The sequence below is a fragment of the Stigmatopora nigra genome, chromosome 10 (genome assembly GCF_051989575.1).
Source record: "Stigmatopora nigra isolate UIUO_SnigA chromosome 10, RoL_Snig_1.1, whole genome shotgun sequence".
In the NCBI taxonomy this organism is placed as follows: Eukaryota; Metazoa; Chordata; class Actinopteri; order Syngnathiformes; family Syngnathidae; genus Stigmatopora; species Stigmatopora nigra.
Window position 1 is genome coordinate 8561597 of NC_135517.1, and position 25369 is coordinate 8586965.

Genomic DNA, 25369 nt, shown 5'->3' on the forward strand with positions numbered 1-25369 from the left:
CTAACGTACTGTACATTTTACAGCTGTGAGGGAAATGAATTTATTGGGAAGAGATCTTTGATGACACACTACATTATCGATGGTACATTAATTATTCAGGCCGCATATTGAGAAAGTATATTATTCCTCAAGGAACATATGTAGCCTTGCCTATAGGCGTTGATTATATAAATAGGACATATGAACTAAGGGGGTGGGGGGTGAAATGTATAAATGTATGTACTATGTAAAAAATATATAAACATCAATAACTACTGAGGACCTGAAATTTATGGAAAGATTAGAGAAATGTTGATGATGGAACCAGTTATAGATTAATAAAAAATTACACGAAATTTAACAAGTATTGCTCAATTCATGTGGTAGAAAACAAGAAAGTGCATCCTCAATCACAACTGTGGCATAATGGATTATATTAATAGGGGTTAACCTTGTCAAGTTGATTCTTGAACCTTGAGCACTATATATTAAAACAAAAAATCCAACTCATGCATTCACACTGATGATTAATGCATGTTAACCACAACTGTAATTGCTCCCTTGTACTAAAAGGGTTTTTTGTGCAAATGTGGAAAAAGAGAATATAAACATTAATGTCAATTTTGTGGATAAGTAATTATGCAAATTAGGTTGAATTTGTCAAAAAGCCCCCTATACACCTTTTTACATCTTCTCTCCATGTTTGCAGAAAACTGGGGCTATCTCCCTTATCAACCTCGACATCAAATTCATCCCTTTTAATCTAGTGCACTCAAGTTCCGTGGCTTGCTTTAATAGATGAGTCAGGACACAGGATTTAGCAGGAGATTGGAGCTGATTACTACCATGTTCTGTTCATTTGCACAGGGCCTAGTGATTTGACTCCTGACCAGTGATGCATTGGATACACAAACATTTGCAGCCAACCTTTGTGTGACCCTTTTTAGAACTCTAACAATGGAGGAGCTGCTCTTGTTTAAACAGTATGGAAAGGGATAATAAGATGAGAGGCTCCATTGAGATAATGTCCAAAGCCTTTTTCTATTTGTCACGTCAAATGTTTGGGTGTCCTGCTACCATTCAACTTTCTCTGCAAGTCAAAGACGGCTGGTAGAGATTCACAAGTCAGTGATGCACAGTTTATTTCGACTCCATCATTAAGCTGCCAAACTAGACCAGGAACGGATTTATAGCTACAGCAGTAAAAAAATGCTGCCTTTTATGCTGAGTTCATAGATTTGCCACTTTTAGCATTGTGCAGTTACCTATAATTTCTGAGACAGGGCATTAGATTTCACTCATAAATGTTTTAAAATCCAGCAATATTTATACTCATCTACTTTAATGGCAAATCTATATTAGAACCATTAGACGTACATTAGCGAGTGAAGTATATTTGACCTAATCCTGGTCCACGTCGAGAAGTCAATGCCTTGCATTAAGGTGGCCTTAATAAAATCTATGGCCTAGCGATATTTTTGCACAAGTCACTTGAGTACTACTTTCGAAGCCCACTCCTTCCACTTCCCGCTAATTGGCACATTTATAACTTGAACATGATCCCTATGTGACTGTTGAACCTCAGGGACCCAATCAATGTAGCCAAACCGAGAGGACACACTAAGAGTTAGAAACTGAAAACAACATAAAGATCAAATGTTATCACAAAGTAGAATAAATACATGGAAAAAAATGCATACAAAGTCAGTGTCAATTAATTTGATCTAATATTGCTTCCTTCCACAGCAATGAACCACAACAAAACAGCTCTACTAGTCACCTACACATGGATAATTTGATTCAAAGTTCATTTTTCTGTCCAAACAAATACACAAAAGTTTAAGAGAGAGAAAATACACGCAAAAATGAATCCAGAAAGAAAGCAACAAAAGGTGATTGTGGCTAAAGGTCAACGTCCACGGAATAAAAACCAGAGGGTAACTGAGGCAATGAGAAAGGTGCTACAAGAGAATGTTTCAACTACAACAAAATAGCCATTATACTACACACACTACCTACACAAGCCAGAGGTTACCAACACACACGCACGCACACAGATACAAAGTCAAAGCTGGCCTGACTTTAAGTGCTGTCCTGTCGAGATATGCAATGCAGGTGTAATGCAGGGAGCTCCGCCCACAACATCACACCTGGGCTCTTCAACGAAAAACAAAAAGCGGGCAGCAGCAGAAGATGGCATTTAACCAATACACATCAGTTGACAATGACACATATAATATAGATATATTATCTCTTATATTATACGAATATAATGTTATATTGTATAAAGATAGATATATACAAATAAAACATGTTTAAGACTATTAATTGCATGAACAGATAAAAGAAGGCTGAAAAAAAGTTGAACAGTTCTGATAATATATGTGAAATAAATGTGTCATTTTATCATGGTAAGGTTCCAAGAAAATGTTAAAAGAAGCAGCTTCCTCTTACAGCATTACTTTCAAAAAAGGAAGATGAGAGGATATATAAGTTTAAAATACAAACGTTTGCAGCAATTTCACCCCCACAAAGTTTTACTTGGATTGCTCGCAGGGTAAGTGGTTTGAAAAACTAAATGTCTATAATTGAAATCCAATTTAATGGACATATTGACCCATGTAAATCACACGTAAATGGGATCCATCGTGGCCGGGTTAAGTGAGTGAGTTGGCTACAGCTCGTAAACGGGTGGCCAGTGCGAATTGGGATGTCGAAAGATTTGGTCCCTGTTGCTTCTTCTCCCTCAATAAGTTGTCCTGAGCATGAATATTAATAGAGACTGGAGAAGAGCATAGAAGTGAATGGCTTTTTTACCTGGCCCTTCGACAGCAAAGCTCCCTTAATGGGTTCAGTCTGACTAGATTCAATCATGTCTCTTGATACCTTGTGAAGAGGATGTAAATTGTCAATCTGACCTGTCTATTCGCCTGTCATGCCTCGCCATTTTCCTGCAATTTTCACTTCATCTCATGTGATCATTTTTTCACAATTCAACTTATTCATACTTTCAAATTTCCCATTTCTCATCAAAAGAATACAATTATAACATATCACACATTTGTCGTTTGTAAAGTTGATATGGACGGATGCACAGGCAATATTCAGTAATTTTATGTGTGAAGTTATGGTCTTGACATGATTATTTTTTGGCAAAAACAGCCAGCATAATGAATTCTGACTTGCTTAAGGGTAATATAATTACTTCATTGCCTCCCTTGAATCATATCTCAAATACTGTAAATGCTAAATCATCACTTGGGCAACAGGTGGAATCATCTTAATTTTGTGAATACTTTCTCAAGAGTCTTATTCGTTTTCAATCAATAATACCAAAACACAAACATGCTGCGCTCTTCAAGCAGGCCAGAAAAAAAGGAAAGAGTAAAATCATTAATCCAGTCATATTCTGCTTTTCAAAACTTCCAAATTTGTGTATATCCTAATCAAACTCATAGCTTTCTGAGAAACCAAAAATTTCCCCCCTATCCAAAAAGAACAATGAATTACTGCAATGACTAGAATATCCATAAATAATTTGTTTTTGCATGGCAAAAATGCACTCCTAAATGACAAGCATTATTATGGAAGTAGGTGGCACATTGGGGCTCAGTTAAGGGGCCAATGGAACTAGAAGGGTACAGTAAATAACCAATAAATTGTCAAAGGGAACAGATTGTTGTGCAGAGAAGAAAATCCCCATGATTGCACTACTTCATGCATCTTTGGCTGTTTTCTACTATTCACCTGTGCACTCTTTCATGACCCTATCTTTATTCTTTCTTGCCTTTTCAATTCGCCCTTTTTCATTCACGCTTGACTGGAGTGTGATGGCTGAAATGTTAGTGGAATTAGATGCCTTACTGGCAGTGCTTTACCGTGAAATTTGTAAGCGATTTTGTTGTGCAAGTTTGATTTGAAGAGATCACTGGCTCACCAACCAACCGAGTACTATCGTTATCATTTATTTATTCACTTATTTATTACCTATTTATCTAGGTCTATGATGTATTTTCCTGTGTCTGTTTTCTCAACCTCTTGCTACTGTGACAGAGAAATTTCCCGAATATGGGATGAATAAAGTTATCTAATCTAATCTAATTTATTGATTTATTTTAATTGATAATTTATTTGTCTGTTTGTTGTTAGTTGTGCATTGTGGTGAAAGCTTTAAATCACATTATACTTGTATAATAACAAACATTCAATTCAATTCAATGTCTGTTAATATTACAGGATAACCACCGAAGTCTGTGGAGTGAATAATGGCGTGTTTCATTCCCATTTCTCAATGCGTGTTTAATCACTGGCTGTGTTGCTCTTAGTGAGTCTCCAGTCTCATCAGTTGAATACTAGTATATATTGAAAAAAACATTTTCACAGGTGGTCTCTTTGGGCATGGAACCAAATCATTTGTCCCTGTTCCAATTAGAGTAAGAAGGAAAGGACATCCTCATTGGTCTCATCATTTTTTTGTTGCCAGGATCTCTTGGCGTGGAGTCATGTTGTAGTTAATTTACTTCTCAACCAACTCGACACAAAACCCAGCTGGGATGAGAATTACTGACCTTCTTCAAACACAAAATGCACCCAAATTATCTACAGGGTTTCCAATTAAACAATATGCACTGAAAGTATGGGTAAACCAAGCCAAGGACTTCATTTTATACTGGAGGTGGACTGCAGCAAGGATCAACATGGATTCCACTCTTATTGAAAGTCCAAAATGTAATTTAAGATGGTTACATGAATAATCTTTTGTTAATGCAAATATGAGTGTTGAAGAATGTTATTCATTATGTTTGGCTAATGTTTGATTTGTGTATCTACCTTTCCAGCTGGTTTGGTGTGGAGGAGGCTCCTGCCATGGCAACCATGCCAACCACAAGAATAAGCAGTTTAGACATTTCTCCCTATACACCTGCACACGAACACCAACTCTCAGTAAAAGCCAATCTAAAATTAGACAAATAAATCAGGATAAAGGTCATTTCTCAAGATTAAGATGGGCTGTCATTTCGCTAGTATAACATTTGCCAAACAACAAATATATATAGTAATGTGTTCAGAAATCAACACCTGAAGGTAAACACAAGTAAACAAACTGCTTCTCTGATTGAAAGGAAATAAATGACCTCTTTTATATTTTCATTCATCTGTCATTTTCTCTTTTTCTCCATTAAAAAGCGACTAAGGTACCAATGCTTGCACTTTCAAAATAATTTACCCTAATTGCCGGAACATTTCCATGTGTCACTGGGTAAATTTACCTTCCTCTAAAGTGGTTGATATAGAAAACAGAGACCTTGTCCAACACTGCTCATCAAAATTATGGAGTATATTTCAAGCATTCAGTTAAGTGCAAGAACTCAGATCTTTACTTTTTAAAAACATAAATAGCAGAACAGTGGAGAGTGTTTAGCACGTCACAGTTCAGAGCTCAAGGGTTCAATCACCAATGTGTTCTCCCCATGCCTTTGTGAGTTTTCTCTGGGCGGTCTCTTTTCCTCCCAAGTCCCAAAAACATGGCAGGCCAATTGAATGTTCTAAATTATCCTTGGGGATATGTGTGTCCACAAGTGGTTGTTTATCTCATTGTGTCTTGTGAATGGCTGGCACACAATTCAGGGCGTATCTCTCCTCAACTACCCCTGGGACCCATGGGAGGATAAGTGTTGTGGAAAATGAATAAATGAATGGATGAAAGAGTTGCAGTTGAAAGTACTTTTATGAAGTAATACAAAAAATCCTACCAAACAAAAGTTGTAAAAACATTTCCACAGATGGTGGAAAGATGTTTTGCATTTCTGACAAATGTGGTTGTCCCTACGACACCTTATAAAACAGAACAGGTCTGTGTGTGGGGTTTAATTTGTATTTTGTTCCTGTGAAACAGGTCCACAAATCTATGGGCTGAACTGGAGAACAACAAAAAACAAAGAGGGGGGAAACAGACTAATGAATAGAACAACAGGAGCATGCAGGTCCAAACGGAGAGTTGGCCAATAAGCGTTCATCTGTGCTTAAGCAGTGGCCCAGTCTGAGGCAACAGCTGTTTGGAAATGATGAATGTCCCTCAGGAAGAAAATTGGGAAGAGAGGAACGACAACCCAAATTGCCAGTGGAATAACTGTCCTCTTCTATTGTCCTGACACACGCTGTTTAGTCTAGTGCTGAATAAAATGAAAGAACAAATCAAGTACGTAAGAAGCAGGAAAAGACTGCTTGTTCAAGTGTAAATCCGGCTTTTCTAATTGGTATTAGAGGTGAGATCCTCAGCTCGAGCCGAGCCCGACCAAACCCAACCCGACCTGAATTTTATGCCATGGACTACAGGTCATGCCTAAAAAGTCAATTGTTACTTCGGGTTTGGGTCGGGCCAGACTTCTACTAAAACAATGTGTGGTCTCTTTCTTGTATTTTGGGTTTTTCTTTGTCAAACCTGAATATCTGGTCATTTCCACATCTTTCGTGAAATCCTCTTTGAAAAGAGCTTTTTACTTGAGCTCTTTCCAAGAAATCTTGGCTCCCGAAGTGGAATTGTTTTGTGCTCCCCCCCCCCCCCCCCCCCTTCAGTGCAAAGTCAATGATGGATATTCATTCTCTTCAGCTTTTTGGCAAACTCAATGGGGATTGGCCATAAAACACCAACTCAATATCAACACTTCAAAAACTGGTAGAAACAGCATAGCCAGCTGCTAATGGACCGTTTGCTGATTTCAAATGTCTGATGAGGCACTCTGCCGCCTATTAAATGTCCGGAACATATTTCACTCTCGAGCCTCAAGTGCTACAGGGTGATGACAGCGAGGGGCATATTCACTCATCCTCGGTCCACACCCTCTTAGACTTTATTGCACATGAATAGACTCAAACATGATACAATGGACCCGATGGCTAAACTTGCATGTCTCATATCATTGCAGATGGAGCACTTGGATGTAATGAAGGGTGGGTTAATAAAGCATGCATCATCTGCTGATGAACATTTGATGCAGAAGTGGGTAGTTTTACTTTAAGGCATGCGATTTGATTCAACTCTCTCAACTCTCCCTCTCTTTCTCTCTCTCTCTCTTTCTCTCTCTTGCCAGCTGGGGTACGTTGTAATACACATGCTCGCTCACACAAGCGCTCTGCCTCTCTGATACAGACTCTCTATTAGTAGCTTGGAGAGAGGACTGAGGCTCACAGCTTCTCAATGAGGAGACGCGGCCAAGAGAAAACAGAGCAGTCATTCCTCGGGAGCCTTCCGCTGCATGCGTGACAAGGAGCGTGAGGGTGGGGGTGTTCAAAAGAAGCTCCCAGTCATCACAAGATAGGAGTTCTACTTACAGAGAGCAAGGCAACAGCCAAGCCAAAGGAAAGGAAAAGACATCTCCACGTGTGAAGCTGATACAGCAGTGACATGATGAGCCGCCGCTTCGTCCAACCAGTGTCTGACACAGACCTGAGGGTGCGCTGGTTTTGGTGACACTTTATGATTCCAAGGAATTCCAAGGAAGTGAGTGGTGCAATTACAGAAGAGGGACTATCCAGAAAAGAAAAGCCTTTGTAAACTGAATTGTGTGCTGGGTTTGGCTTATCCGGAATTTCAGGCAGAGATTTCAGGTTTCCACAGTATGGATGAATTAAAAGACGAGTGAGCCCACTGGGAAGGCAGCCATTCCAACCGATTCTTGGTCCTCCTGAACTTACTGCTCAGGTAAGACTGTGAATCCAAACTCTGCTTTTTTTTAAAATGGGGGTCCTGGGGTAGATTTTATAGGTCTGGAACTTTGTGAAACATATTGGCACGTTGGACTCTTAGATTGCTGTTATTGGATAAAATTGATTATCTCATTCCTGGTGTTTGTGTTGTTTTTGTTTTGTACGCAAAGTCAATATTAAGATGATGCTTGTGGATGTTCGTGAAAATGCCTAAACTCTAACAAAGTCCCCCATGCATCAATTTAATTAATTCAAATCAAGTACACAATTTCACCCTGGAATGAAGAGAACAAAATCTGCACTCTGGTTGCGGTGAGACACTGCCTGCTTAAAAAATGTCTTCGAGTAGGCTGTTTCTGTTTTACAAAATATTATAATTTCTCTGTGAACTTTATGATCCCAAAATATGTTTTTTTTCCCTTCCACTTCCTTAGCCAATTTTCTTTAATGGGTAAACTAATTGAATATAAATTTAACCCAAATAATTTATATTTTGACTAAATCAATAAGTTATTTTTTTCCCAAATCTAACAGGGCATATTAGTAATTTACTTTGACTTAAGCAACAAAGATTTTCATGTAATCTCTAAAAACAATTTTGTCATTCTTGAAGTTTGTTATTGATCCTAAACTTTATTAATCTATCAAAGAGGGTGAATATCAAATCAAAGCTTTCAGATTCAAATAAATTCATTTATTATACATAAAATTCTAGACTAAAAAGATAAACTTTTATGCCATATATTAGGTCTACTTTCCTAGTATAATACAGTATCCATTTATTATACTTTCCTGGATTTATGTTCACCTTTGGAAGGCCCTGTTTTGATGAATAAACAGACACTATAACATCAATATTTGCGCAATATCATATTGTTACTATAAAGTACTAGGTCATACGTTCAGTAATAATGTCCTACAATATTTCCTGTTAATGTAAAAAGCAGGAGAGTTAAATGTATAGTAAAATGTATTAAAAAACATTGCTTAATTGACCATCTAGTCAATAGCCTTTGTCAAACACAGTTTGTGTCAAGCGAGCAATGTCCAACTGCAGTATACTTAATGGTAACACAAATTAACAAGACCTGGAGAAGATTTTTTTTTAGATCAGAGCACAGCAGTGTTACTATATGCCAAGGGAGTGGTTTTAATTAACAAAGCCTGATGAACCCTGTTATTCTATCTTTTCCTCCTTTATGATATGAGATAAATGTGACTCAGTCACTCAGCCCCGAAGGACTGGATGTTACGGTGTCGTATACGGTTGAATGACTCATTTCTGACTAAAATATGGATGTAAAGATTTCCTTTAGAAATCCTTGCCTTCTGATCACTTCTGAGTTTAACACGTGCAAGGTTGGGAAGGCCCTCAAAATAATCCGTAGAAATGCATTTACCTGTCCAAAGAATCGATTTAAAATGGTTGAAAGAATTGTTTAATTGCACGTATGTTGGAGTGTGGATGAAACTTATGTATTTGACTTTAATCAGTCGAGGGTTTACTCAACGTCATCAAAGATGGTCTCCATTCTCTGACACAGAACGAGATGAGATGTAGAATTAAAAAAAAAACTATAACTACAATGTGAATACATTATATCATAACTAATCAATGATCCTATGCATTTAACAATGGTGCTTGTTTTCAGTGATTTACAATGTGGTTAATAAGTGGGTTCGGACCATAATATCTTCCTAAACAAAATCTGAAGTTTATTGTTATCGTTATTATATAACTATACTTTGTGGTTGTAAATCTCAGTTTTCTGCAGTATTTTGGGCAATAAGTTACCACTGATACCAATAACTGATCTTTCCGGGTTTATAAAGGCTCTGCTGTTTCCTGCTAAAGTTGTGAAATGTCCCTTTTACCTCACATGGTTTTTGGACATAGTTGTCATGGTAGCTGCTTGTGTCTCTTTCCAAGTCAGATGACTGGCAGAGAAATGTAAGCTTTTAAATCAGCTAATTTGAGATCATAAACACGCGGCCATACTCTAAACGGCACAAAGATATTTGGTAAAGTAAAGTCCTTATCATAGTTTTAACAGTGTTTCTTGAAAGTCACATTGCAAACATTTCTGTTTCATGTTGCAAAACAAGTAAGGTTTGAATATGGACTCTGGTAATGTGTAAAGGTGTGTAAATGAGCCTAAATGGGTGAATGGTGATGCTGTTACCTTGGATAGTCTGGAGTCACAACAGAATTACAATAACCAAATGTACCGATTATCTAATGACAGACAGGCAAATCTAATTTTACGACCAATATTAAAGCATCAATCCAAACCAATGGTTTCTGTATTACAGCCAAGAAATCACAGTTTTGTTGTCTAAAATTCAATTTGCTTGAGTGTGACACATTGTGACAGTCACATTAGCTTCTTAATTAGTGATGATGGGCAAATGACAAGGCTCAATGGGCCCTCACTCAAAGACCGATACAAAACAAGCCTCTCTTAATTGATGCAAAGTGTGCATGTTGTCAATATGCACAAAGATAAATTGTATAAATATGCTGTCCCACAGAATGTCCTGTTTTCTGGCCATGTGGGTCAGCCTCAGTTTCCTGTTGCTGTGCCAGGCTACACTCTACCAGACCATTCAGCAACACCATGTGGCCCGGCCTGGTCGCACCGACATTCTCACCCTGGGTAAGTGTACCGCTTTGTCTGGTGTGAGTGTTACAGCACAGTGTTGGTTTGATACATGTGACTTCTTCCACTCAGCCAGACTTCTCTCAGCTTTAGTTGTGTAAAAGCGACTGCTGCAATATGTCAGGATGATTTGCAACAGTTGCGTACCATAACATGATGATTCACCAAGCTTGCAGCTATACAAAAAATAAAAAAAAGCAATGGGGACTCATGACTAATTGTGCCTTTAATTTGTTTCGGATGTAGTACTACTATGTGCCAAAAGATACACACTTTGACACCGTGTGTTGCAGGATACTCTTCTATTACTGCAAGTTTGTGGGCAAGTATGTGATTAGGGGTGAGAAATTGGTGACAATTGCACCCTGTGTCTTGTTGGCAAATGACTACAACAAGCCAGAGGCAAAAACCCCTATTAATGTGCGGGTAGCCATGGGAGCTTTGATCTCTGTGCCTGGGATGGAAATGACAATTATGTTTCCCTCTTTTGTAATGAAAACCTTTGGCAATTAAGCCAGACGCCTTCTGCACTGCAGGGGCAACTGAGGAAGGAAGCAGCCCAGGCAGATTTAATTCTCTGATTATGAAAAAGCTTACCAGCATTGGTAATGGTGTAAAAGGGGGTGTTATGGGTACGGGGAGCTTCTTTAGTCGAAAGCAAAAAGGCTTTCTTTAAGCCTCTAACAATGAGTGTTTCTTCCCTTACTGAACCGTCAGACATTAGCGGGGATTCTCTCCAGAAACTGTTAAACAGACACTATCTTTTGCTTAGTTCTCCCTGTGCTATGCATTGCATTTGATGCACAGGAGGAACAAAAATGAAAGAAAAAGAAAAAAAAAACAAAGCCAAATCCAAGCTCGTTTTAGAATGCTCGTGACTTTAGGCAGCATGTCAGAAAATTGACTTACAGTAGAACTACTATGGAAAAGCTGACACCCAAAAATCCAAAATATGGTAGGAGACTCGCCAAGTATTAATTGGAACAAGGGGTTGACGGATGAGCGGCAGAGAGATGTGAATGAATATTAAAAGAGGGCTTTCTTTGCCAGCATTTGTTACTCTTTTTTTTCATTTGTGCCAAATCGGATCTTTTTTGCCAAAAATGTACAACGATGTCCAAGCCTCAGTAAGTGTCTATTGAATAATGCAATGGTCCCAGAAGGAAACAGAGGGAGAAAAAAAATAGTCAGCTTTCCTCACCTCAGCGTGGAACTAGAGAGTCATCCAAGATGGTCTCGTGTCAGAGCACTCTGGAAGTTTCTTGTCAGGCTCACTAACTGCATCAAAATGTGAAGACGAGTAGGCTGCCACACACCCTGTGCACATTAATGCAGAATTTTGACATTTCCATGGATCCACCCGAGGATATCAGAGCTTTGTTCCGGACATATTTTGATCTTTTTAAAGATCAAATTTGTTATATATATGTCATTAGAGAGGTGTGAACAGTAGAAGATAAAATCAAATTGTATCACAAAACTACCACATGCATAAACATATTTTTTAAACTTCCATGCGGAAATGGAGCATCCATATAATTTACCCCATCACATCTTTTATTAAGGCAGTGTCTATCTTTTTTATTATTTTGTGTGCCACAAAGCAGATGCTTTTTTTTTCCAAGGTTGAAATGTTATGATGAATATTTGAATTTGAGTTGATTTTCTAATGAGTTTCTTTCCAGTTTCACTAAGGCCATAAATAGATGTGAGAAAAACAGATGCCTTCTTGTTTAACATTCTACAGTGAAATCATTCATTTCTGTTCTACACCATCGCTAGTAATGTATTCACTCACTGGACATGACATTATATATATTAATATAATATCTAAAAAAAGGTAAAAACAAATAACTTAGTGGATAATTTGCATATGATCAAATCACTCCCTGTCAAAGTAGTGCATTTGTCGGCTCCATGGAAATATGTCTGGAATCCTTCTCCACTCTGAGAAAAGTGTTTTTAGTAGACTACAGATGCTACAATTATAGACCCTTTCTTTCTGAGTGTCATAACCCGAAAGCGTGAAAGAATTTTATCACAAATAGAAAAATGCCAATGCTTGCAATTCCAACACTCAAACCAAACAATATTTCTTAATAAATCCAGCTACATTTCGTCCATATTTTGCATGGTTAGCAATTGTCATGTGTTCCGCTGGGCTAAGTCTGAGTCAAAAATTTACGTTTACTTGAAGTTGCCCGTGAAAGATGAACGTGTCACAAAGTCCGGCAAGGAATTTTTCTGCTCTGTCGGGCCTCGAAGGTTAAAAGTTTCAAGAATTGTATCTTATATCAAATATTAATAATGCAAGAAATTTGCTCTCACAATAGAAACCCAAGTGTGCAATAGGATTTTATCATATCTATTCCTTCATTTTGCATAATTATCTTAGGCAGTGTTGTGTAGTACTGGCTCCTATCCTAACTGACTTTAGGTGAAAATCAGATTATATTCTAAACCGGACACCAGTCAGGCGTAGGACACACACACAAGCATTCACACGCATTCACAATGAAATCATGTCGAATTAAATCGCAACAAAAGTTGTTCAGTATTTTTTCACTTGCAATTATTTACTAAGGAAAAAGTCCAATAAAATAATCTGTTCATGCTAGAATGGACATTTTCCCTCACATGTACTTTCTGCTGTAATTTGGTCTGAGGCCTACAGTGCCAAAGTATTACTGGATGAATGTTTTGCTGTGTTGTGAAGGTTGGGCCTATAGAATATAGAACCCTTAAGTCATTGGTAGCATGCAAAGACATGACTGAAGACGTGCGGCACAGAAAAGATGTCACTTAAATCATTGTCATGAAAATGTAAAAGGTTAAACCAGTTTAAATTTGAAATCCCCCATGAACAAATTAACACACAGTGAGAGAAGAGAAAGGTTGCGTGATTATCTGAGGAAGTGTTGTCAAGGTCATGTTGAGCTGAGAGTAAATGTTGTCTTGTCCTGTTGAATAATGCTTAGAAAAATCACCCTATCCATCCTATGCAAAAACGCGCTGACATTGCATATGGGCAAAAAAAATGAGTTCAAGATCTTTTATTTTTTGCAATCCCAAATGTTTCCATGACAAATGGGTGCACTGAGGCAGAGATTGAGTAACCAGCCGCCTGACTGCTTTGTCACCTGTTCAGGAAGCAGCGCGGCTCTCTTTCTGGCCAGCCTCTAACCTCCCTCGCGTCCTGCTTGCCTGCCTGAAGATTGATGGCGGCCTGATTCTGTGCAGCCAATTCGGCTCTCGCAAGAAATAATCCACTTCATTGACAGATGAGTTGAATGTGACATGACACACACACGCCCGGCTGACACTTTATACTCCTGCTAGAGCAACGTTTTCGACTGATAACTGCTGAGAAACACTAGAAACCCAAGCCATGTTCGACATCACATACTATTAAATTATATCAGAAGCCGGTAATTGTGACCAAGTCTTATTGTACATCTGTCAGTGCCACAAAAAACTAATTGTAGTTGTCATTTCTTCACATGCTTCACTCAAGCGTCATTGTGCAAGTGAAAAAAAAAAGGGAAAATGCTCATTGTTAAGCTAAAGAATGCATACAAATGGCATATCCGCTGTGCATCAATACCCAGAGGGGCTGTCTGAAGATAACGGCATTTTTAGCTGGTGTTTTATTTTATTATGAATCTGACAGTTCAGTTTACGAGAGTCTCAGATCTAATAGACGAGCGTTATTCCTGGTCCGTGTACAGCTGTAAAACTGCCCCGTAACTCTTTTGAAGCAGCATGGTGTAAATGTTTTGTTAACCATATTTTCTTCAGTCTGTATTCATTTCGATACATATTACGGGCCTTGTTTGTTTTTACACAACATACATATATCTTGTTGATGGGGGAAAGGGGGACGCAAGGTTGAAATGACATCCATTTTGACTGGCAGCAGCCGGTCCGCTAATAAAGCCAAGACAGGGTAGACATCGTAGAGGATTCTGATGGCATAAACTGTCAAAATATAATTAACAATAACTGGAAAGCTCAAAGAAGTATATGTTTGGTGTCTCATGATGTTAGTGGTAAAAAAAAGAAAAAGAAAACATTTCATGGGAACCCTAAGGTCATACAATTCAGAATGTGACCCTCGTTGACAAAACTCCACATTTTGACACAGCATTCCTCATAACAATTACTATTAGTGAGCATGGAATTATTAATTTTCTGTGTCAGGCCATTAGTAGCTTTTTTTTCCAAAAAATAAGGACTGTTCTCCAGCTTATTAATGTATATTTTTAAAACAAATTTAACACATTTCAAGCCTTCTCGTTACCAGTCCAAAAGCTGTAAAGCTAATCTATGTTCATCTGTATTTATTTCACGCAACTTTTTTTAAATTTATAATCAAAAGGCTGCCTTTTTCCTGACAGATACATATATGAATGTGAAACCCCGATCGTTAATTTAGAAGCTGTATTTTGCCTAACAGGGGTGAATATATACACATTCCTCTTCATCTTGTCATAATGTTTTTTCGAAATGCAAATAAATCTTTTTCCACTTAGAGCACATTTCCACAGTTGAAGCAGATTCATTATTACAATTGCTGTGACTCAGCTAAAGAAACATACACGTGTCCAAGGGCTTTTATTTTATTGTGTTGTTTTGCAGCCTCTCCTATGGAGATGTTGTTGTGAGTGTTTCTGAAATCTTTCATATAGTACCCACAAGAACATCTTTCCACATAAGATGTCCGAGGTTTTGTTAAGCCATTAAATCATCTTAATTTCTATCCTCATTATAGTGTGGGGACTAATTAGTGTGGTAAATTTATGGCTCAGCGAGATTAAATTAAATTCTGATGTAAATAAATGCTGAGGTTGTCATATTTTTATGGTATTCGTGAAAATAAAATTATCTGACAGGCACTTGGAGCTTGGGCATGAAAGATGAGCGACATGACGTAATAAATATTCTAATATACAAAATATAATGCTGAGATGAAACCAGATGTATTTAAAGAAAAAGACATTTTGGGGCCAAGTTTAGCTAATGTAGATTACATTTTAATTTTGCAGTTTTTTTTAAGCACTTTCATGTCTGATAGAATTAACTGCCAACATTATGCGAATATGTACAACTGTGATTAGGTAGGATATTTATGAGCAGCTTTTTTAATTTTATTTTTAAGTGAGGCGCATCTTTGCTCATACTCCCACCCACCGATGTTGCTTTTTCCTTAAACATTTAACAGGAATCAAGCAATCATACACATGGCCTTACGGATTTAGCAGCGTAAAGAAAACAGATGTTTTAAAAAGAATATAGGTGGTTAACAATGTTAATGACATTATCCTAGCAATACTGAATAAAGTCATGAATTCAAAATATAACAAAGTAGAACATTGTCATTTGTTTAACTATAAACTGCGTCACTTGTGCTAAATTAGAAATCAGAAAGATTTAATTTAAGAGGGAAAAGAAAGAAAACATAAAATATTTCATCATATTTCTTTAAGTATGGCTATATATTTTTTTATGTCTTGGATAATGTTCACTATTCGTTTTATTTCTCCATAAGCCAGGTGAGATAGATAAGAGTACTGCAAAAATTGGAGCAAGCCATTACTTTTATTGTATTTTTTACAGAGTAAAGTATTTTGATTTAAATATTTCATAATATGAACAAATACGGTTGTCTAGTAAAATGTGGTTGCTGAGTCTATAGGTTTTTCTTTCTCTCAAAGGAAGGTTCTCTATTTCTCAAATAATACATAACATTTACTTTCATACGTACATGACAACAGGGAAGAAAATGTTAAGAACACTACTCAAAACTCGTTTATTGCTTATGTTTGACTTACACTGTCCTCCAAATGAGGTAAAATTCAAATTACTATGCACAATCAGCTTCAAATATTCTACTCATGGCACCCAAAAGGATACTTGCACACATTTGGTTCAAATCAGTAAGCATGATAATGTTTCTCGCCATGCTTTTTGGCTCTCGTCAATTGCAATGTCAAGTTTCTAGTCTTTTGAAGAGTCACTTGGTGAATGGAGAGTCATTCAACTGAGTGAGGTTGGATGGGGTACTTGAATTAATGGCTATCTAATTCCATCTCATTGGGTACTTTGTTTTATAAATGCTCTTCAAACAGGAGATAACTGTGTTTGGTTTTGGTTGACATTCTTAAAGTGGAGAGATACTAGAATGTTTTTATTGTCTCTGCATTTTACGACCCACTTGTTTCAAATATTTTGATTGCTCTAGTCCACCACATTAGGAGAGTGTTTGGAAATATTGTACTATCGATAATGTAATCCTGAAATATTAATATCAAATCTGAACGATATTATCTTTGTGAACAAACATGCTTTGACCAATCCCAGACCTTGCATTTTGCGTTTGTAAACGCTGCTTCATCAATGGAGCAGCTACAATTGCTTTTTTTCAGCTAACTGTACATTGCTGCTCGCTAAATTGAGAATCAGTAGAGAGCTAATCAACACCCTGTGATCTCTCATTTTCACTCACAGACACACACACACATGCAGACAAGGTAATGAAAGCAGCCTTTCACAGCAAAACTAGGCAATAACTACCGGATCACTCAGGTGCCAAACAGCGTTCTCGCTCGGCCTCCCTGCCCCGCAACCTCCTTCCATCCCTCTCTGCTATCAGCCCCTCAGACGATTCGTCATGGATCAGATGAGACAATTTGTCATGGATTAGTGCACTTAAATGTCTGTGTGATAGTGGAAGCAGTCACTGGAAAAGCTCAGGAATCCTATTACACTGCATTTTATGGCCAGAAAGACGGCAGTAGGAGTAGAGGTTGAATTGGCACTTTTCTAAGCTCGTGTTCCATTTCTCCACTTTTCACATCATTGGGCATTATCAACGAGATATGCTCAATCAAAAGGACTAAATTGGGAAACAGGAGCAAATTACTTTTCATTGTATCAATATACATGCAACATTTATGACCTCTGTTAATCAAGAGTCAGGTTTAAGAATAGTACAATATTATTTTTCTTATTTGAAGCATGTCATACTAGCATCAATTAAATTATTATTTTAGTAGTTTAGTATGAATGATGCTAAACTCTAGCGTTCAGGTTCTATTTTAAATTCTATGTGCTTTACTACATAATGTTACTACTGTACCATTTCCTTTCACCTCATTTAATTTTCATACAGTGTCATAGATCATTACCATCTTTATTTATACAATAACATATGCAGGTTCTCTCTCACCCATGTGTCCCTCAAGCCCTTCACAACTCTCATTTTTAAAGTGAAATAGCAAGCTTATGTTAATGGAGTAAGGGAACCAGGTAATTGTGATGCAGCAGTGCTACGCAATGGCATCATTTAAATCCACTCTAGAGGGGAAAAATGGGCCTCGTGAGTGTTTTGTTTCTGGCCGACTTACTTTCTTTTTATTCACTCCATGGCAGTCAAATTAGGCTGTGTTGACTATCTCTCTCATCCAACTATAATCCGATCATTTCACGTGTCTGTTTTTTTTCTTTTTGGAGAGGTGGGGGGCAGACCTTTTTTTGTTTCTCTGCGAATTTTACACAACTAGCAAAAAACAAACAAACAAAAAAAAAACATTTTCAGTAACAGTTAGCGAAACCTTCCAGACTGAATTTCTTATCAAGTAGAAAAACCAAGATGGGATATTTCCTTGACGAAATGATGTCTCACTTATGTACACTTTGTGTAGTCATGTCTTTCCATTATATTTAGGTAATATTAACTTCATGTAACCAACGTATTGCCAAGGTGACTTTGGTCCATGTGGATTCTTCAGTCGTACCTCGGTTGGACAAAAATTGATTATTGGGTTTGGAACTATGGAAACACAAATTCGATTTGCTTGTCCATTGAGTGATTGAAAGTCTGTCTAAATTCTCCACCCGGGGTGCTCTGTTAGGAACGGCTTAGTTCTGTTTATCTTCTGTGATATGCCTGGATGTCTATGTGAACCTGCTGTGCTGAGGCAGGCACATATTTTCTTGGAAAAATTGCCGTCATCAGGGCTTTAAAAAGACCCGACTACACATAAGATGAACACGGCCAAGTACTTGAACAAATAAGAAATACTATAGGCCTTTTACCTGCTGGTATTATATGTGCCATTCACTTGCACAGTCCTTGGACACAATGGTGACAGACTGTGGAAAATGTGGGAGGACAATTAGTATCCAGCAGTTTTGCAATGTGTCTTCATTTGCTACAGTATCTTCAGCACATGTCAGCTTCACTGAGCATGGCTCAATGCCCTCATACCTTCCCGCTGGAGAGGGAGAATGAAGAATGAGATGGCATCTACATGTGACTGTCTGTAGCGTAATGACCCAAAGGTGCTTTTTCTCTCTCTCTCTATCTCCTCCCCTTCATGCTTATTGACCCTGGCAAACTGTATTAGGATTTTACCAAATAGATGTGCTTTTCAAAAAAGAAATTAAAAAAATTCAAAATTCACAAAAGGCAATTTGTCCACTGCAAAATGTAAAAGTGGATACACATGAATATTGTATGATTTTGTAAGATTTGCCATAAAATTACCTGTTATTAAGTGTGTAGAGTGAGAATGGGATTATTACTTTCCCGTTGAAAAACCCTATTCAGGTATTACCTGAAAAGGATGTGCGGTATTATTGAGAGCTGATAAAGTCAAATAGCTTCAATTGTGCAGTTTTTCATGATCAGATGTTTTCCCACTCTGTATGGATTGGCATGAATAGTAGAAATGCGTGATAAATGTTGTTGGAATTGGAGTGTAAGAAAACTGGACCTCTATTGATCTAAGAATTGTACAGTTTCTACATGGAATGAATGTTTTTATCAGGTCATTTAAGGTAGTATTTTAAACAGAATATTAAAATGTCTTAAGACGTCTGTAATTCTAAAATCTCATACATGCATACAATTGTGAAAGCTCTATCATAGTTACTTTTATTTAGAACACGCATACCATTTTCAGTCCAACTGCTCTTTAAGAATTTATTAAGCATCAGGAGATATTGCTGTGTGCGCTCAGTTCTGTGTCGACAGTTTAGTTAGCATAGCAGAACCAAATTAGAGTACTTTCACCCACGAGTAAGTGCAAGTTTAATGATCTATGGCCTCAGGATGAACAGGTCATGGCACAGTTGAAGGTTGGAGGGAAACGCACATAAAGTACCCGGTTCTTTGTGCAAGAACACTTGGAACATTGAGTATAAAGGAATTCGAATCCCATTGCAAATTCCAAAAGCAGAAGGTGGTCATATAATACCAGCAGCAAATGCTGTCCATCAGTCATTTTTGTGCCACGTCAGGAGTCAGAGTATTGAGGCCCAATGCGACTCACTTTGCTGCACTCCATTTGACTTTCAGACAGCATTAGGGTCTATGCCGACATTACAAGCGGAGATACTATGGACTTTGGTTAATAAATTCACATACTGTGCCAGTAATTAAACTTTCTATTAAATTTTTATTTATTTTTCTTTATTTATTATTCTACTAAATTTGTAGACTGAACAGAAAAAAAGACCTAAAATATTTCATCTCATCTTAGTTAACATTTTTCTTGAAATTATAAAATGACATAGTCCCATGTTTGAGTGTACAATGCTGGTTACAGATGTACTTCCATTTTAAGAGGGTAAAGACAACATTCGCTTAGGAAATATAAAAGTAGCCATAATATGTTTGTAGAATCTTGCACATAAGACAATGGAGATCAAACTATCATTTTAAGAATTAAGTGAAATAGGAAAGTACCCAATATAAACAGATACACCACTTGAGCCTAAAATCAATGATGGCACAATTGTCCTGAACTTGAGAAAATAAAAGCCTGGTCAACACCAATAAAAAGTGGAGCAAACGTCTGAGTGTTCCTCTACTGAGAGGTCTGCTGTGCTAATGTTGGTACTATACTACTTTAATTGAAGGGTGAACACAGGTCTTACAAGCTTGCAAGAACAAGCCATGTCATCCTGAGGTGAATTGGTAGGAGATGAGCACAGAGCTCATAAGTCCCCAGTTACAGCCACGGCCGCCTTTGCCAGGGAAGTAGAATTAGATTTCTTGTATATAGTATTGAAGCACTAAACCAGAGCTATAATACTTTTCATGAGTAACTGAGTCTTAAAACAGCAATATGACTGCCATCATCCACATAAGAGTAAACAAATCAACACTCTGGGTAAAAAGTGGAACTATGGCAATTCTTTGACAACACAAGACAAACACCCCACCTCAAAACATAAAAATGCACACAGAATGGAATAACCGGGTTGCCCAAATTTTTGCGTGCCACTGTACACATGGATGGGACTTATGAGGAATAAGGGCTACTAAATACTGTCCTGAGGGCCTCCAGTGGCCCCAGTGGTCACGAGTTTGACAAACCTCATTCAAAAAATGAGTCACTAAAATTGATGCTAGTTTTCATTTTGCATTATTATTCTCAGGATAGCTGTATGCCAAGTTATATCATCAGTGAATGTACTGTATTCATAAGCCTTCAAGATAAGGAAATAGAGAAATATTTATCAATAGCTATAGAGATGCGCAAGCCATTGTCAGCGTGAGTAAGCCACCTAGATTCTACCAGAACTCAGCCCGACAGATGGGAAATAAAACACAATTTATTATTTTCCCCTTCAATGGTACCCTATCAAAGAATACAAATAACATAACACTAGTGACACAGAGCGGTTGCGGAAACATTTCCTGTGGCATTACAAAGGTAAAGGTTTGAGTCCTATTGGTGTGCAATGGTTGGCCAATCAATGCATCAGTGATTGGCCTTCAAGTCAAATTTTGATGTTGTAAGAAAGTTCTTCTGCCAGAAATGTTCGATACAATAAAATACATTAGTGAATTGCATCAACTATACGCAGAAGTGACTAGAAATGCATACTTGCTAATGCTGTATATTATTCTCGCGTTCTATTTTAGAATAATTGTATTGCTTTCTTCCTTTCATCTCAGGGTGGACATATATTTTGCAGATCCCATTCGGGCCTTTATCTAGTCATACTGCCAAATCCATTTTTAAAAGGTTAGACAATAATGGCATAAATTCCCTCCTTCTTTTCCTCCCACTTCTCAGATAGGAGATTATACATTTCTCCCCTAACAACAGATAGAGACTAAGCTATGGTGTGTAATACCGGAACTAGACTTGCACAATGGCCGACAGCTCTACTGGGCCAGCTTTTTGAAATTGGGCATTTAAGAGACAGACCACGGTGAAATTTCTGCTTTACAGAACCAGTAAACATTTACACTATAGTGAACTTCACCAAGTGTCTTCCATCACCTAGCGATGAGATAAACTCATTTTGTCCTGGATTTTAAAAAGTGATTTTAGTTTTATTAAGATATTTTTCAAGCTTCTATTATTCCCAGAATTATACTAGACTCCATTTTTTCTTAAAACGGGACTGAGCGCAGAATTTCTGTCATATCACTGACACACACGAGCCTGACAGTAACAATTATTATTTACATATTGCTCCAAATAGGATTTATTTAATCTTTTTTTTTCATCTTAAAGTGAGATCGTTGGTGGAAAAAACGGATTACCTATATGCGCTTAAAGCCGTGAATGATATAATTTACCCTCCCTGTAAATCATTGGATACAGAAGTCAGAGACTTCTGTATCCAATGATTTACAGCATTTAACAGCATTGTTCATTTTATCCAAAGCTTAATACAACCAGCATATTAATCCAGAATGATCTGGTGCATGACATGTAAAGCAATGGCATTGGTGTGTGTGACATCACACACTGTGTCAAGTGTCTTCTATGCCACTATTGATTCATCACTGTGACTATCTTATCTTTGCCACTTAAGTGTCTCAGATGTATTTTCATACGTGCTGTATTATTCACAACATTCACCAAAGGATAACAGATCCACACATCTGTCTTTTAACAAACTCTGTAATGCTACATTTGTTAATGTTGTGGGTGTAATTTGGCACAATTGTTTATCAGATCCTCCCTTAAAACTAGTGTTTCCAAATCCAATGAACCATGTCTTAATTGACTTAACACAATGTCTCTATAGGGTACATGATTGATGATTGAATCCATGAAGCATGACGAAACACATGGTCAGATAGGCTACAGTACACTGGTGTAGATACTCTCTAGATTCTCTCTTTTGAGGATGGTTTAACAAAGTGGCGTAACATTTATAAACTGCTGTTGGGGGGTGGGGCAGTCAGATTTTCTTCTTCTTGTTTTATTATTTTTTAGTTTAAGAAAATGCACAGTCAATCCAAGAAAGAATCATATCAAAGCCATTTGAAATTATACTTGAAGACTGAATGGATGGTGTTATTTCTGTAAAAGACATAATGAATTTCAAAAGAACTGCATTCTAAAACTATAGTTTGTACCATTCTGTGTGAACTTTACATCTTACATGATTAATTAATCAATGATGACATGAGTTAGTATAAAAATCTCTCTGAAAGACTTGCTCAAAGAATCTAAATACACAAATTACTTAAAGCTACAAAAACAGAGAAAATAAAAAGATTGTGCTGCTTGCAAGCAAAGCCACTGGGTGATAAACATGATGTCTGTCCCAACAAACACGATCGAAGAGATGAAGCAGTCTGCATTTTGATTCTCAGAAAAAGAAACAAGCCAGAAAAATATTGCAAAGCTACAGAAATCGAGAGTGTACGCCTTTTTCTTAGCTATGTTTTACCTGTTCCTAGTGAATCAGCATTTATGTGCTTTAGGCGAGTGAAGTGACTGATGTTACGATTGTTGCACAATGGCTGTGCTCAGAAATTTAGTCAATTTATGTGTAGAAATAGTATATTCTCTGTTGTCATTGTTCTACAATAGGAACTTTGTGATTTGTGTATTAAGAAATTTTTGAGCAACCCTTTTTCGCATGGTTATTTATAGACTGTCCTTTTTCTACATTTGGGGATTCTCATGCAGGTTCAGCAAGAACAATATAAGTTATCCGCCATTGTTTTACACAGGGGGGGCATGAACTATTTATCCATTCATTCAATTTCTGAACTAATTAATCGTCAGTAGTGTCGCAGAGGGTGCTGGAGCCAAACCCAGCGGACTTAGGGCCAGAGGCGGGGGACACTAAATCAGTGGCCAGTCAGTCGCAGGGGACGAGGAGACGGACAACCATTCACTCTCACACTCATACCTAGGGGCAATTTAGTGTGTCCAATCAGCCTACCATGCATGTTTTTGGAATGTGGGATTAATACCCTGGGAGAACATACAAACTCCATGCAGGTGGACCGACCTGGATTTAAACCCAGGACCCCAGAGTTGTGAGGCTGATACGCTAACCACCAAGCTATTTTTTTTATAAAATGGTGCTTCTTGGTTACTGAAACACTTATCAGTTTGTCTGCATTATATCGATTTATCACATGACCAATCCCCTGATGGTTTTAAACAACTACAAGTCATTACTTAGTACAATTTGGCAAAAAAGACCAACACATTTGACAGACTGTCATTGTATCACTTTCCTCTCGGTGCTAAAAACGGAAATGAGAAATAGAGGAAAACTAACTCATCTGTGGCAAAATGATTCATCAGTCCTTTCTCAAGGTTGATAACATTGCCTTCAGTTTGTGTGGGCAAACAGTTTGACTATTTCTACTGCTATAATGTCATCTGTTGTCAAATATGCTGGAAAATAAAACAAACAAAACTTGCAAATTATATTACTTTGTAAACTGACAATAGACAGTTCACAGAGATTTTGCGTCAAATATAAGACAAACAATGTTTAGCCTTGGCAAACGGTGGTACTTTGAGTCCTGTTATCCTTCAAAGCACTTCAAGTAATTTACAGAAGTGAAGCAGTAAATGATTTATCACATAGCCAATTTAGCTTCCCACTAAAGATGTTTCGCGGAAGTGTTGACCACGCTATCAGTAATTCCGCAGTGTAATTTATTACCCATGCACATATTACTGTCTGCGTAGTAGTGTATAAACACTGAGAATTAAGAGGTGATATATTATGAAAAAGTTAATTACTCAGCAGATTAGTTAGTGCCAAAAGCATTACACTGCCTTAGTAGTTCAACCTTCCCTACACAAAAGTCACGGATCCTTTGTTATAACAGACCAATCACAGTTTTAGAAGAGTAATCAAACAATGAGCTCCCTTCACTCCCCTCTCAGAACAAGGCAATCCTCTATGGCCTGCACCATTACGTTTGTGTATTTTGACCTTACTTCACGCTTCACTTGGGTGGAGCACTTAAAGCCAGGTTTAACCCCTCATCCATTGCCATAGTCTATCTCCTGTGAGGGATTGATTTTTCATGTTTGTTTAATTTCCTTTTACATCTAGGTACTCAAAAGCTGAGTTGAAGTCTGTTGTGGAAATGCTGTTTTTTTTTTTCAAGATTACACATTTCATTTTAATAAGAACATCATTCTCCCACTTCCCGCATACCATGACACTTTCATTTTTGTCAACTCTGCCTCGCACTTTTCCTGTTGTTCCTGTCTGTCCCCCAAGGTAGAAGCGTTTTATTTCCGTACTTCCATGTGGAGGCACTTCATCGGGCAAAGATACAGACAATACTTTGTCAGGTGTGAAAAGTGGAAAAGCTTTGCGTGGGTGATTAGCTATGTGACACAGAGGAACGGAGGCCAGTTTAATATATTGGAGTAAAACAAACCCTTAACAGAAACATTTATCATTGTCATCCCTTGTTTAATTACTTGCAGGGTTTATTTGTTACCAGGAAATCGACTAATACTGCAGAATAATTCAAGAAAATGGAATTGCCCCCATAAATTAAAGGCATGATTACAGTTATGTTGATACCATGTCTATTTTGTCACTATAGAATACCAAGTTTTGTCTTGGCTAGTCATACAAGTAGAGAGTAGAGACTTCCAAACAGTGTCAGGAAGTCAGTCTGATGGTAGGGTAAGTAGGTAGATGTGTGAACAAAGAAAAAGTCTACCACTGGCTTCTCTGCTCTCCTGTATCATTATGATCAAAAGCACTCATCAGAT

The 25369-nt window shown here is 37.6% G+C and overlaps 2 protein-coding genes across 3 annotated transcripts in view; one reads left to right on the top strand and one right to left on the bottom strand.

Moving 5' to 3' along the window:
• Positions 1-25369, bottom strand: part of suclg2 (succinate-CoA ligase GDP-forming subunit beta) — a 140272-nt gene that overhangs the window by 62628 nt on the left and 52275 nt on the right. The window contains exon 3 of the mRNA XM_077725598.1: positions 11548-11663. The gene's annotated coding sequence lies outside the window, so the exon portion shown is untranslated. The remainder of the gene's footprint in view (positions 1-11547; positions 11664-25369) is intronic.
• The window catches only part of tafa1b (TAFA chemokine like family member 1b), an 80077-nt gene continuing 61796 nt past the window's right edge, over positions 7089-25369 (top strand). For both annotated transcript variants that reach the window (XR_013327534.1, XM_077725599.1), the window contains exons 1-2: positions 7089-7681; positions 10219-10343. Coding sequence is in view for 1 of the 2 variants with exons in the window: in XM_077725599.1 (XP_077581725.1) it covers positions 10220-10343 (124 nt within the window). In the remaining variant the exon portion in view is untranslated. The remainder of the gene's footprint in view (positions 7682-10218; positions 10344-25369) is intronic.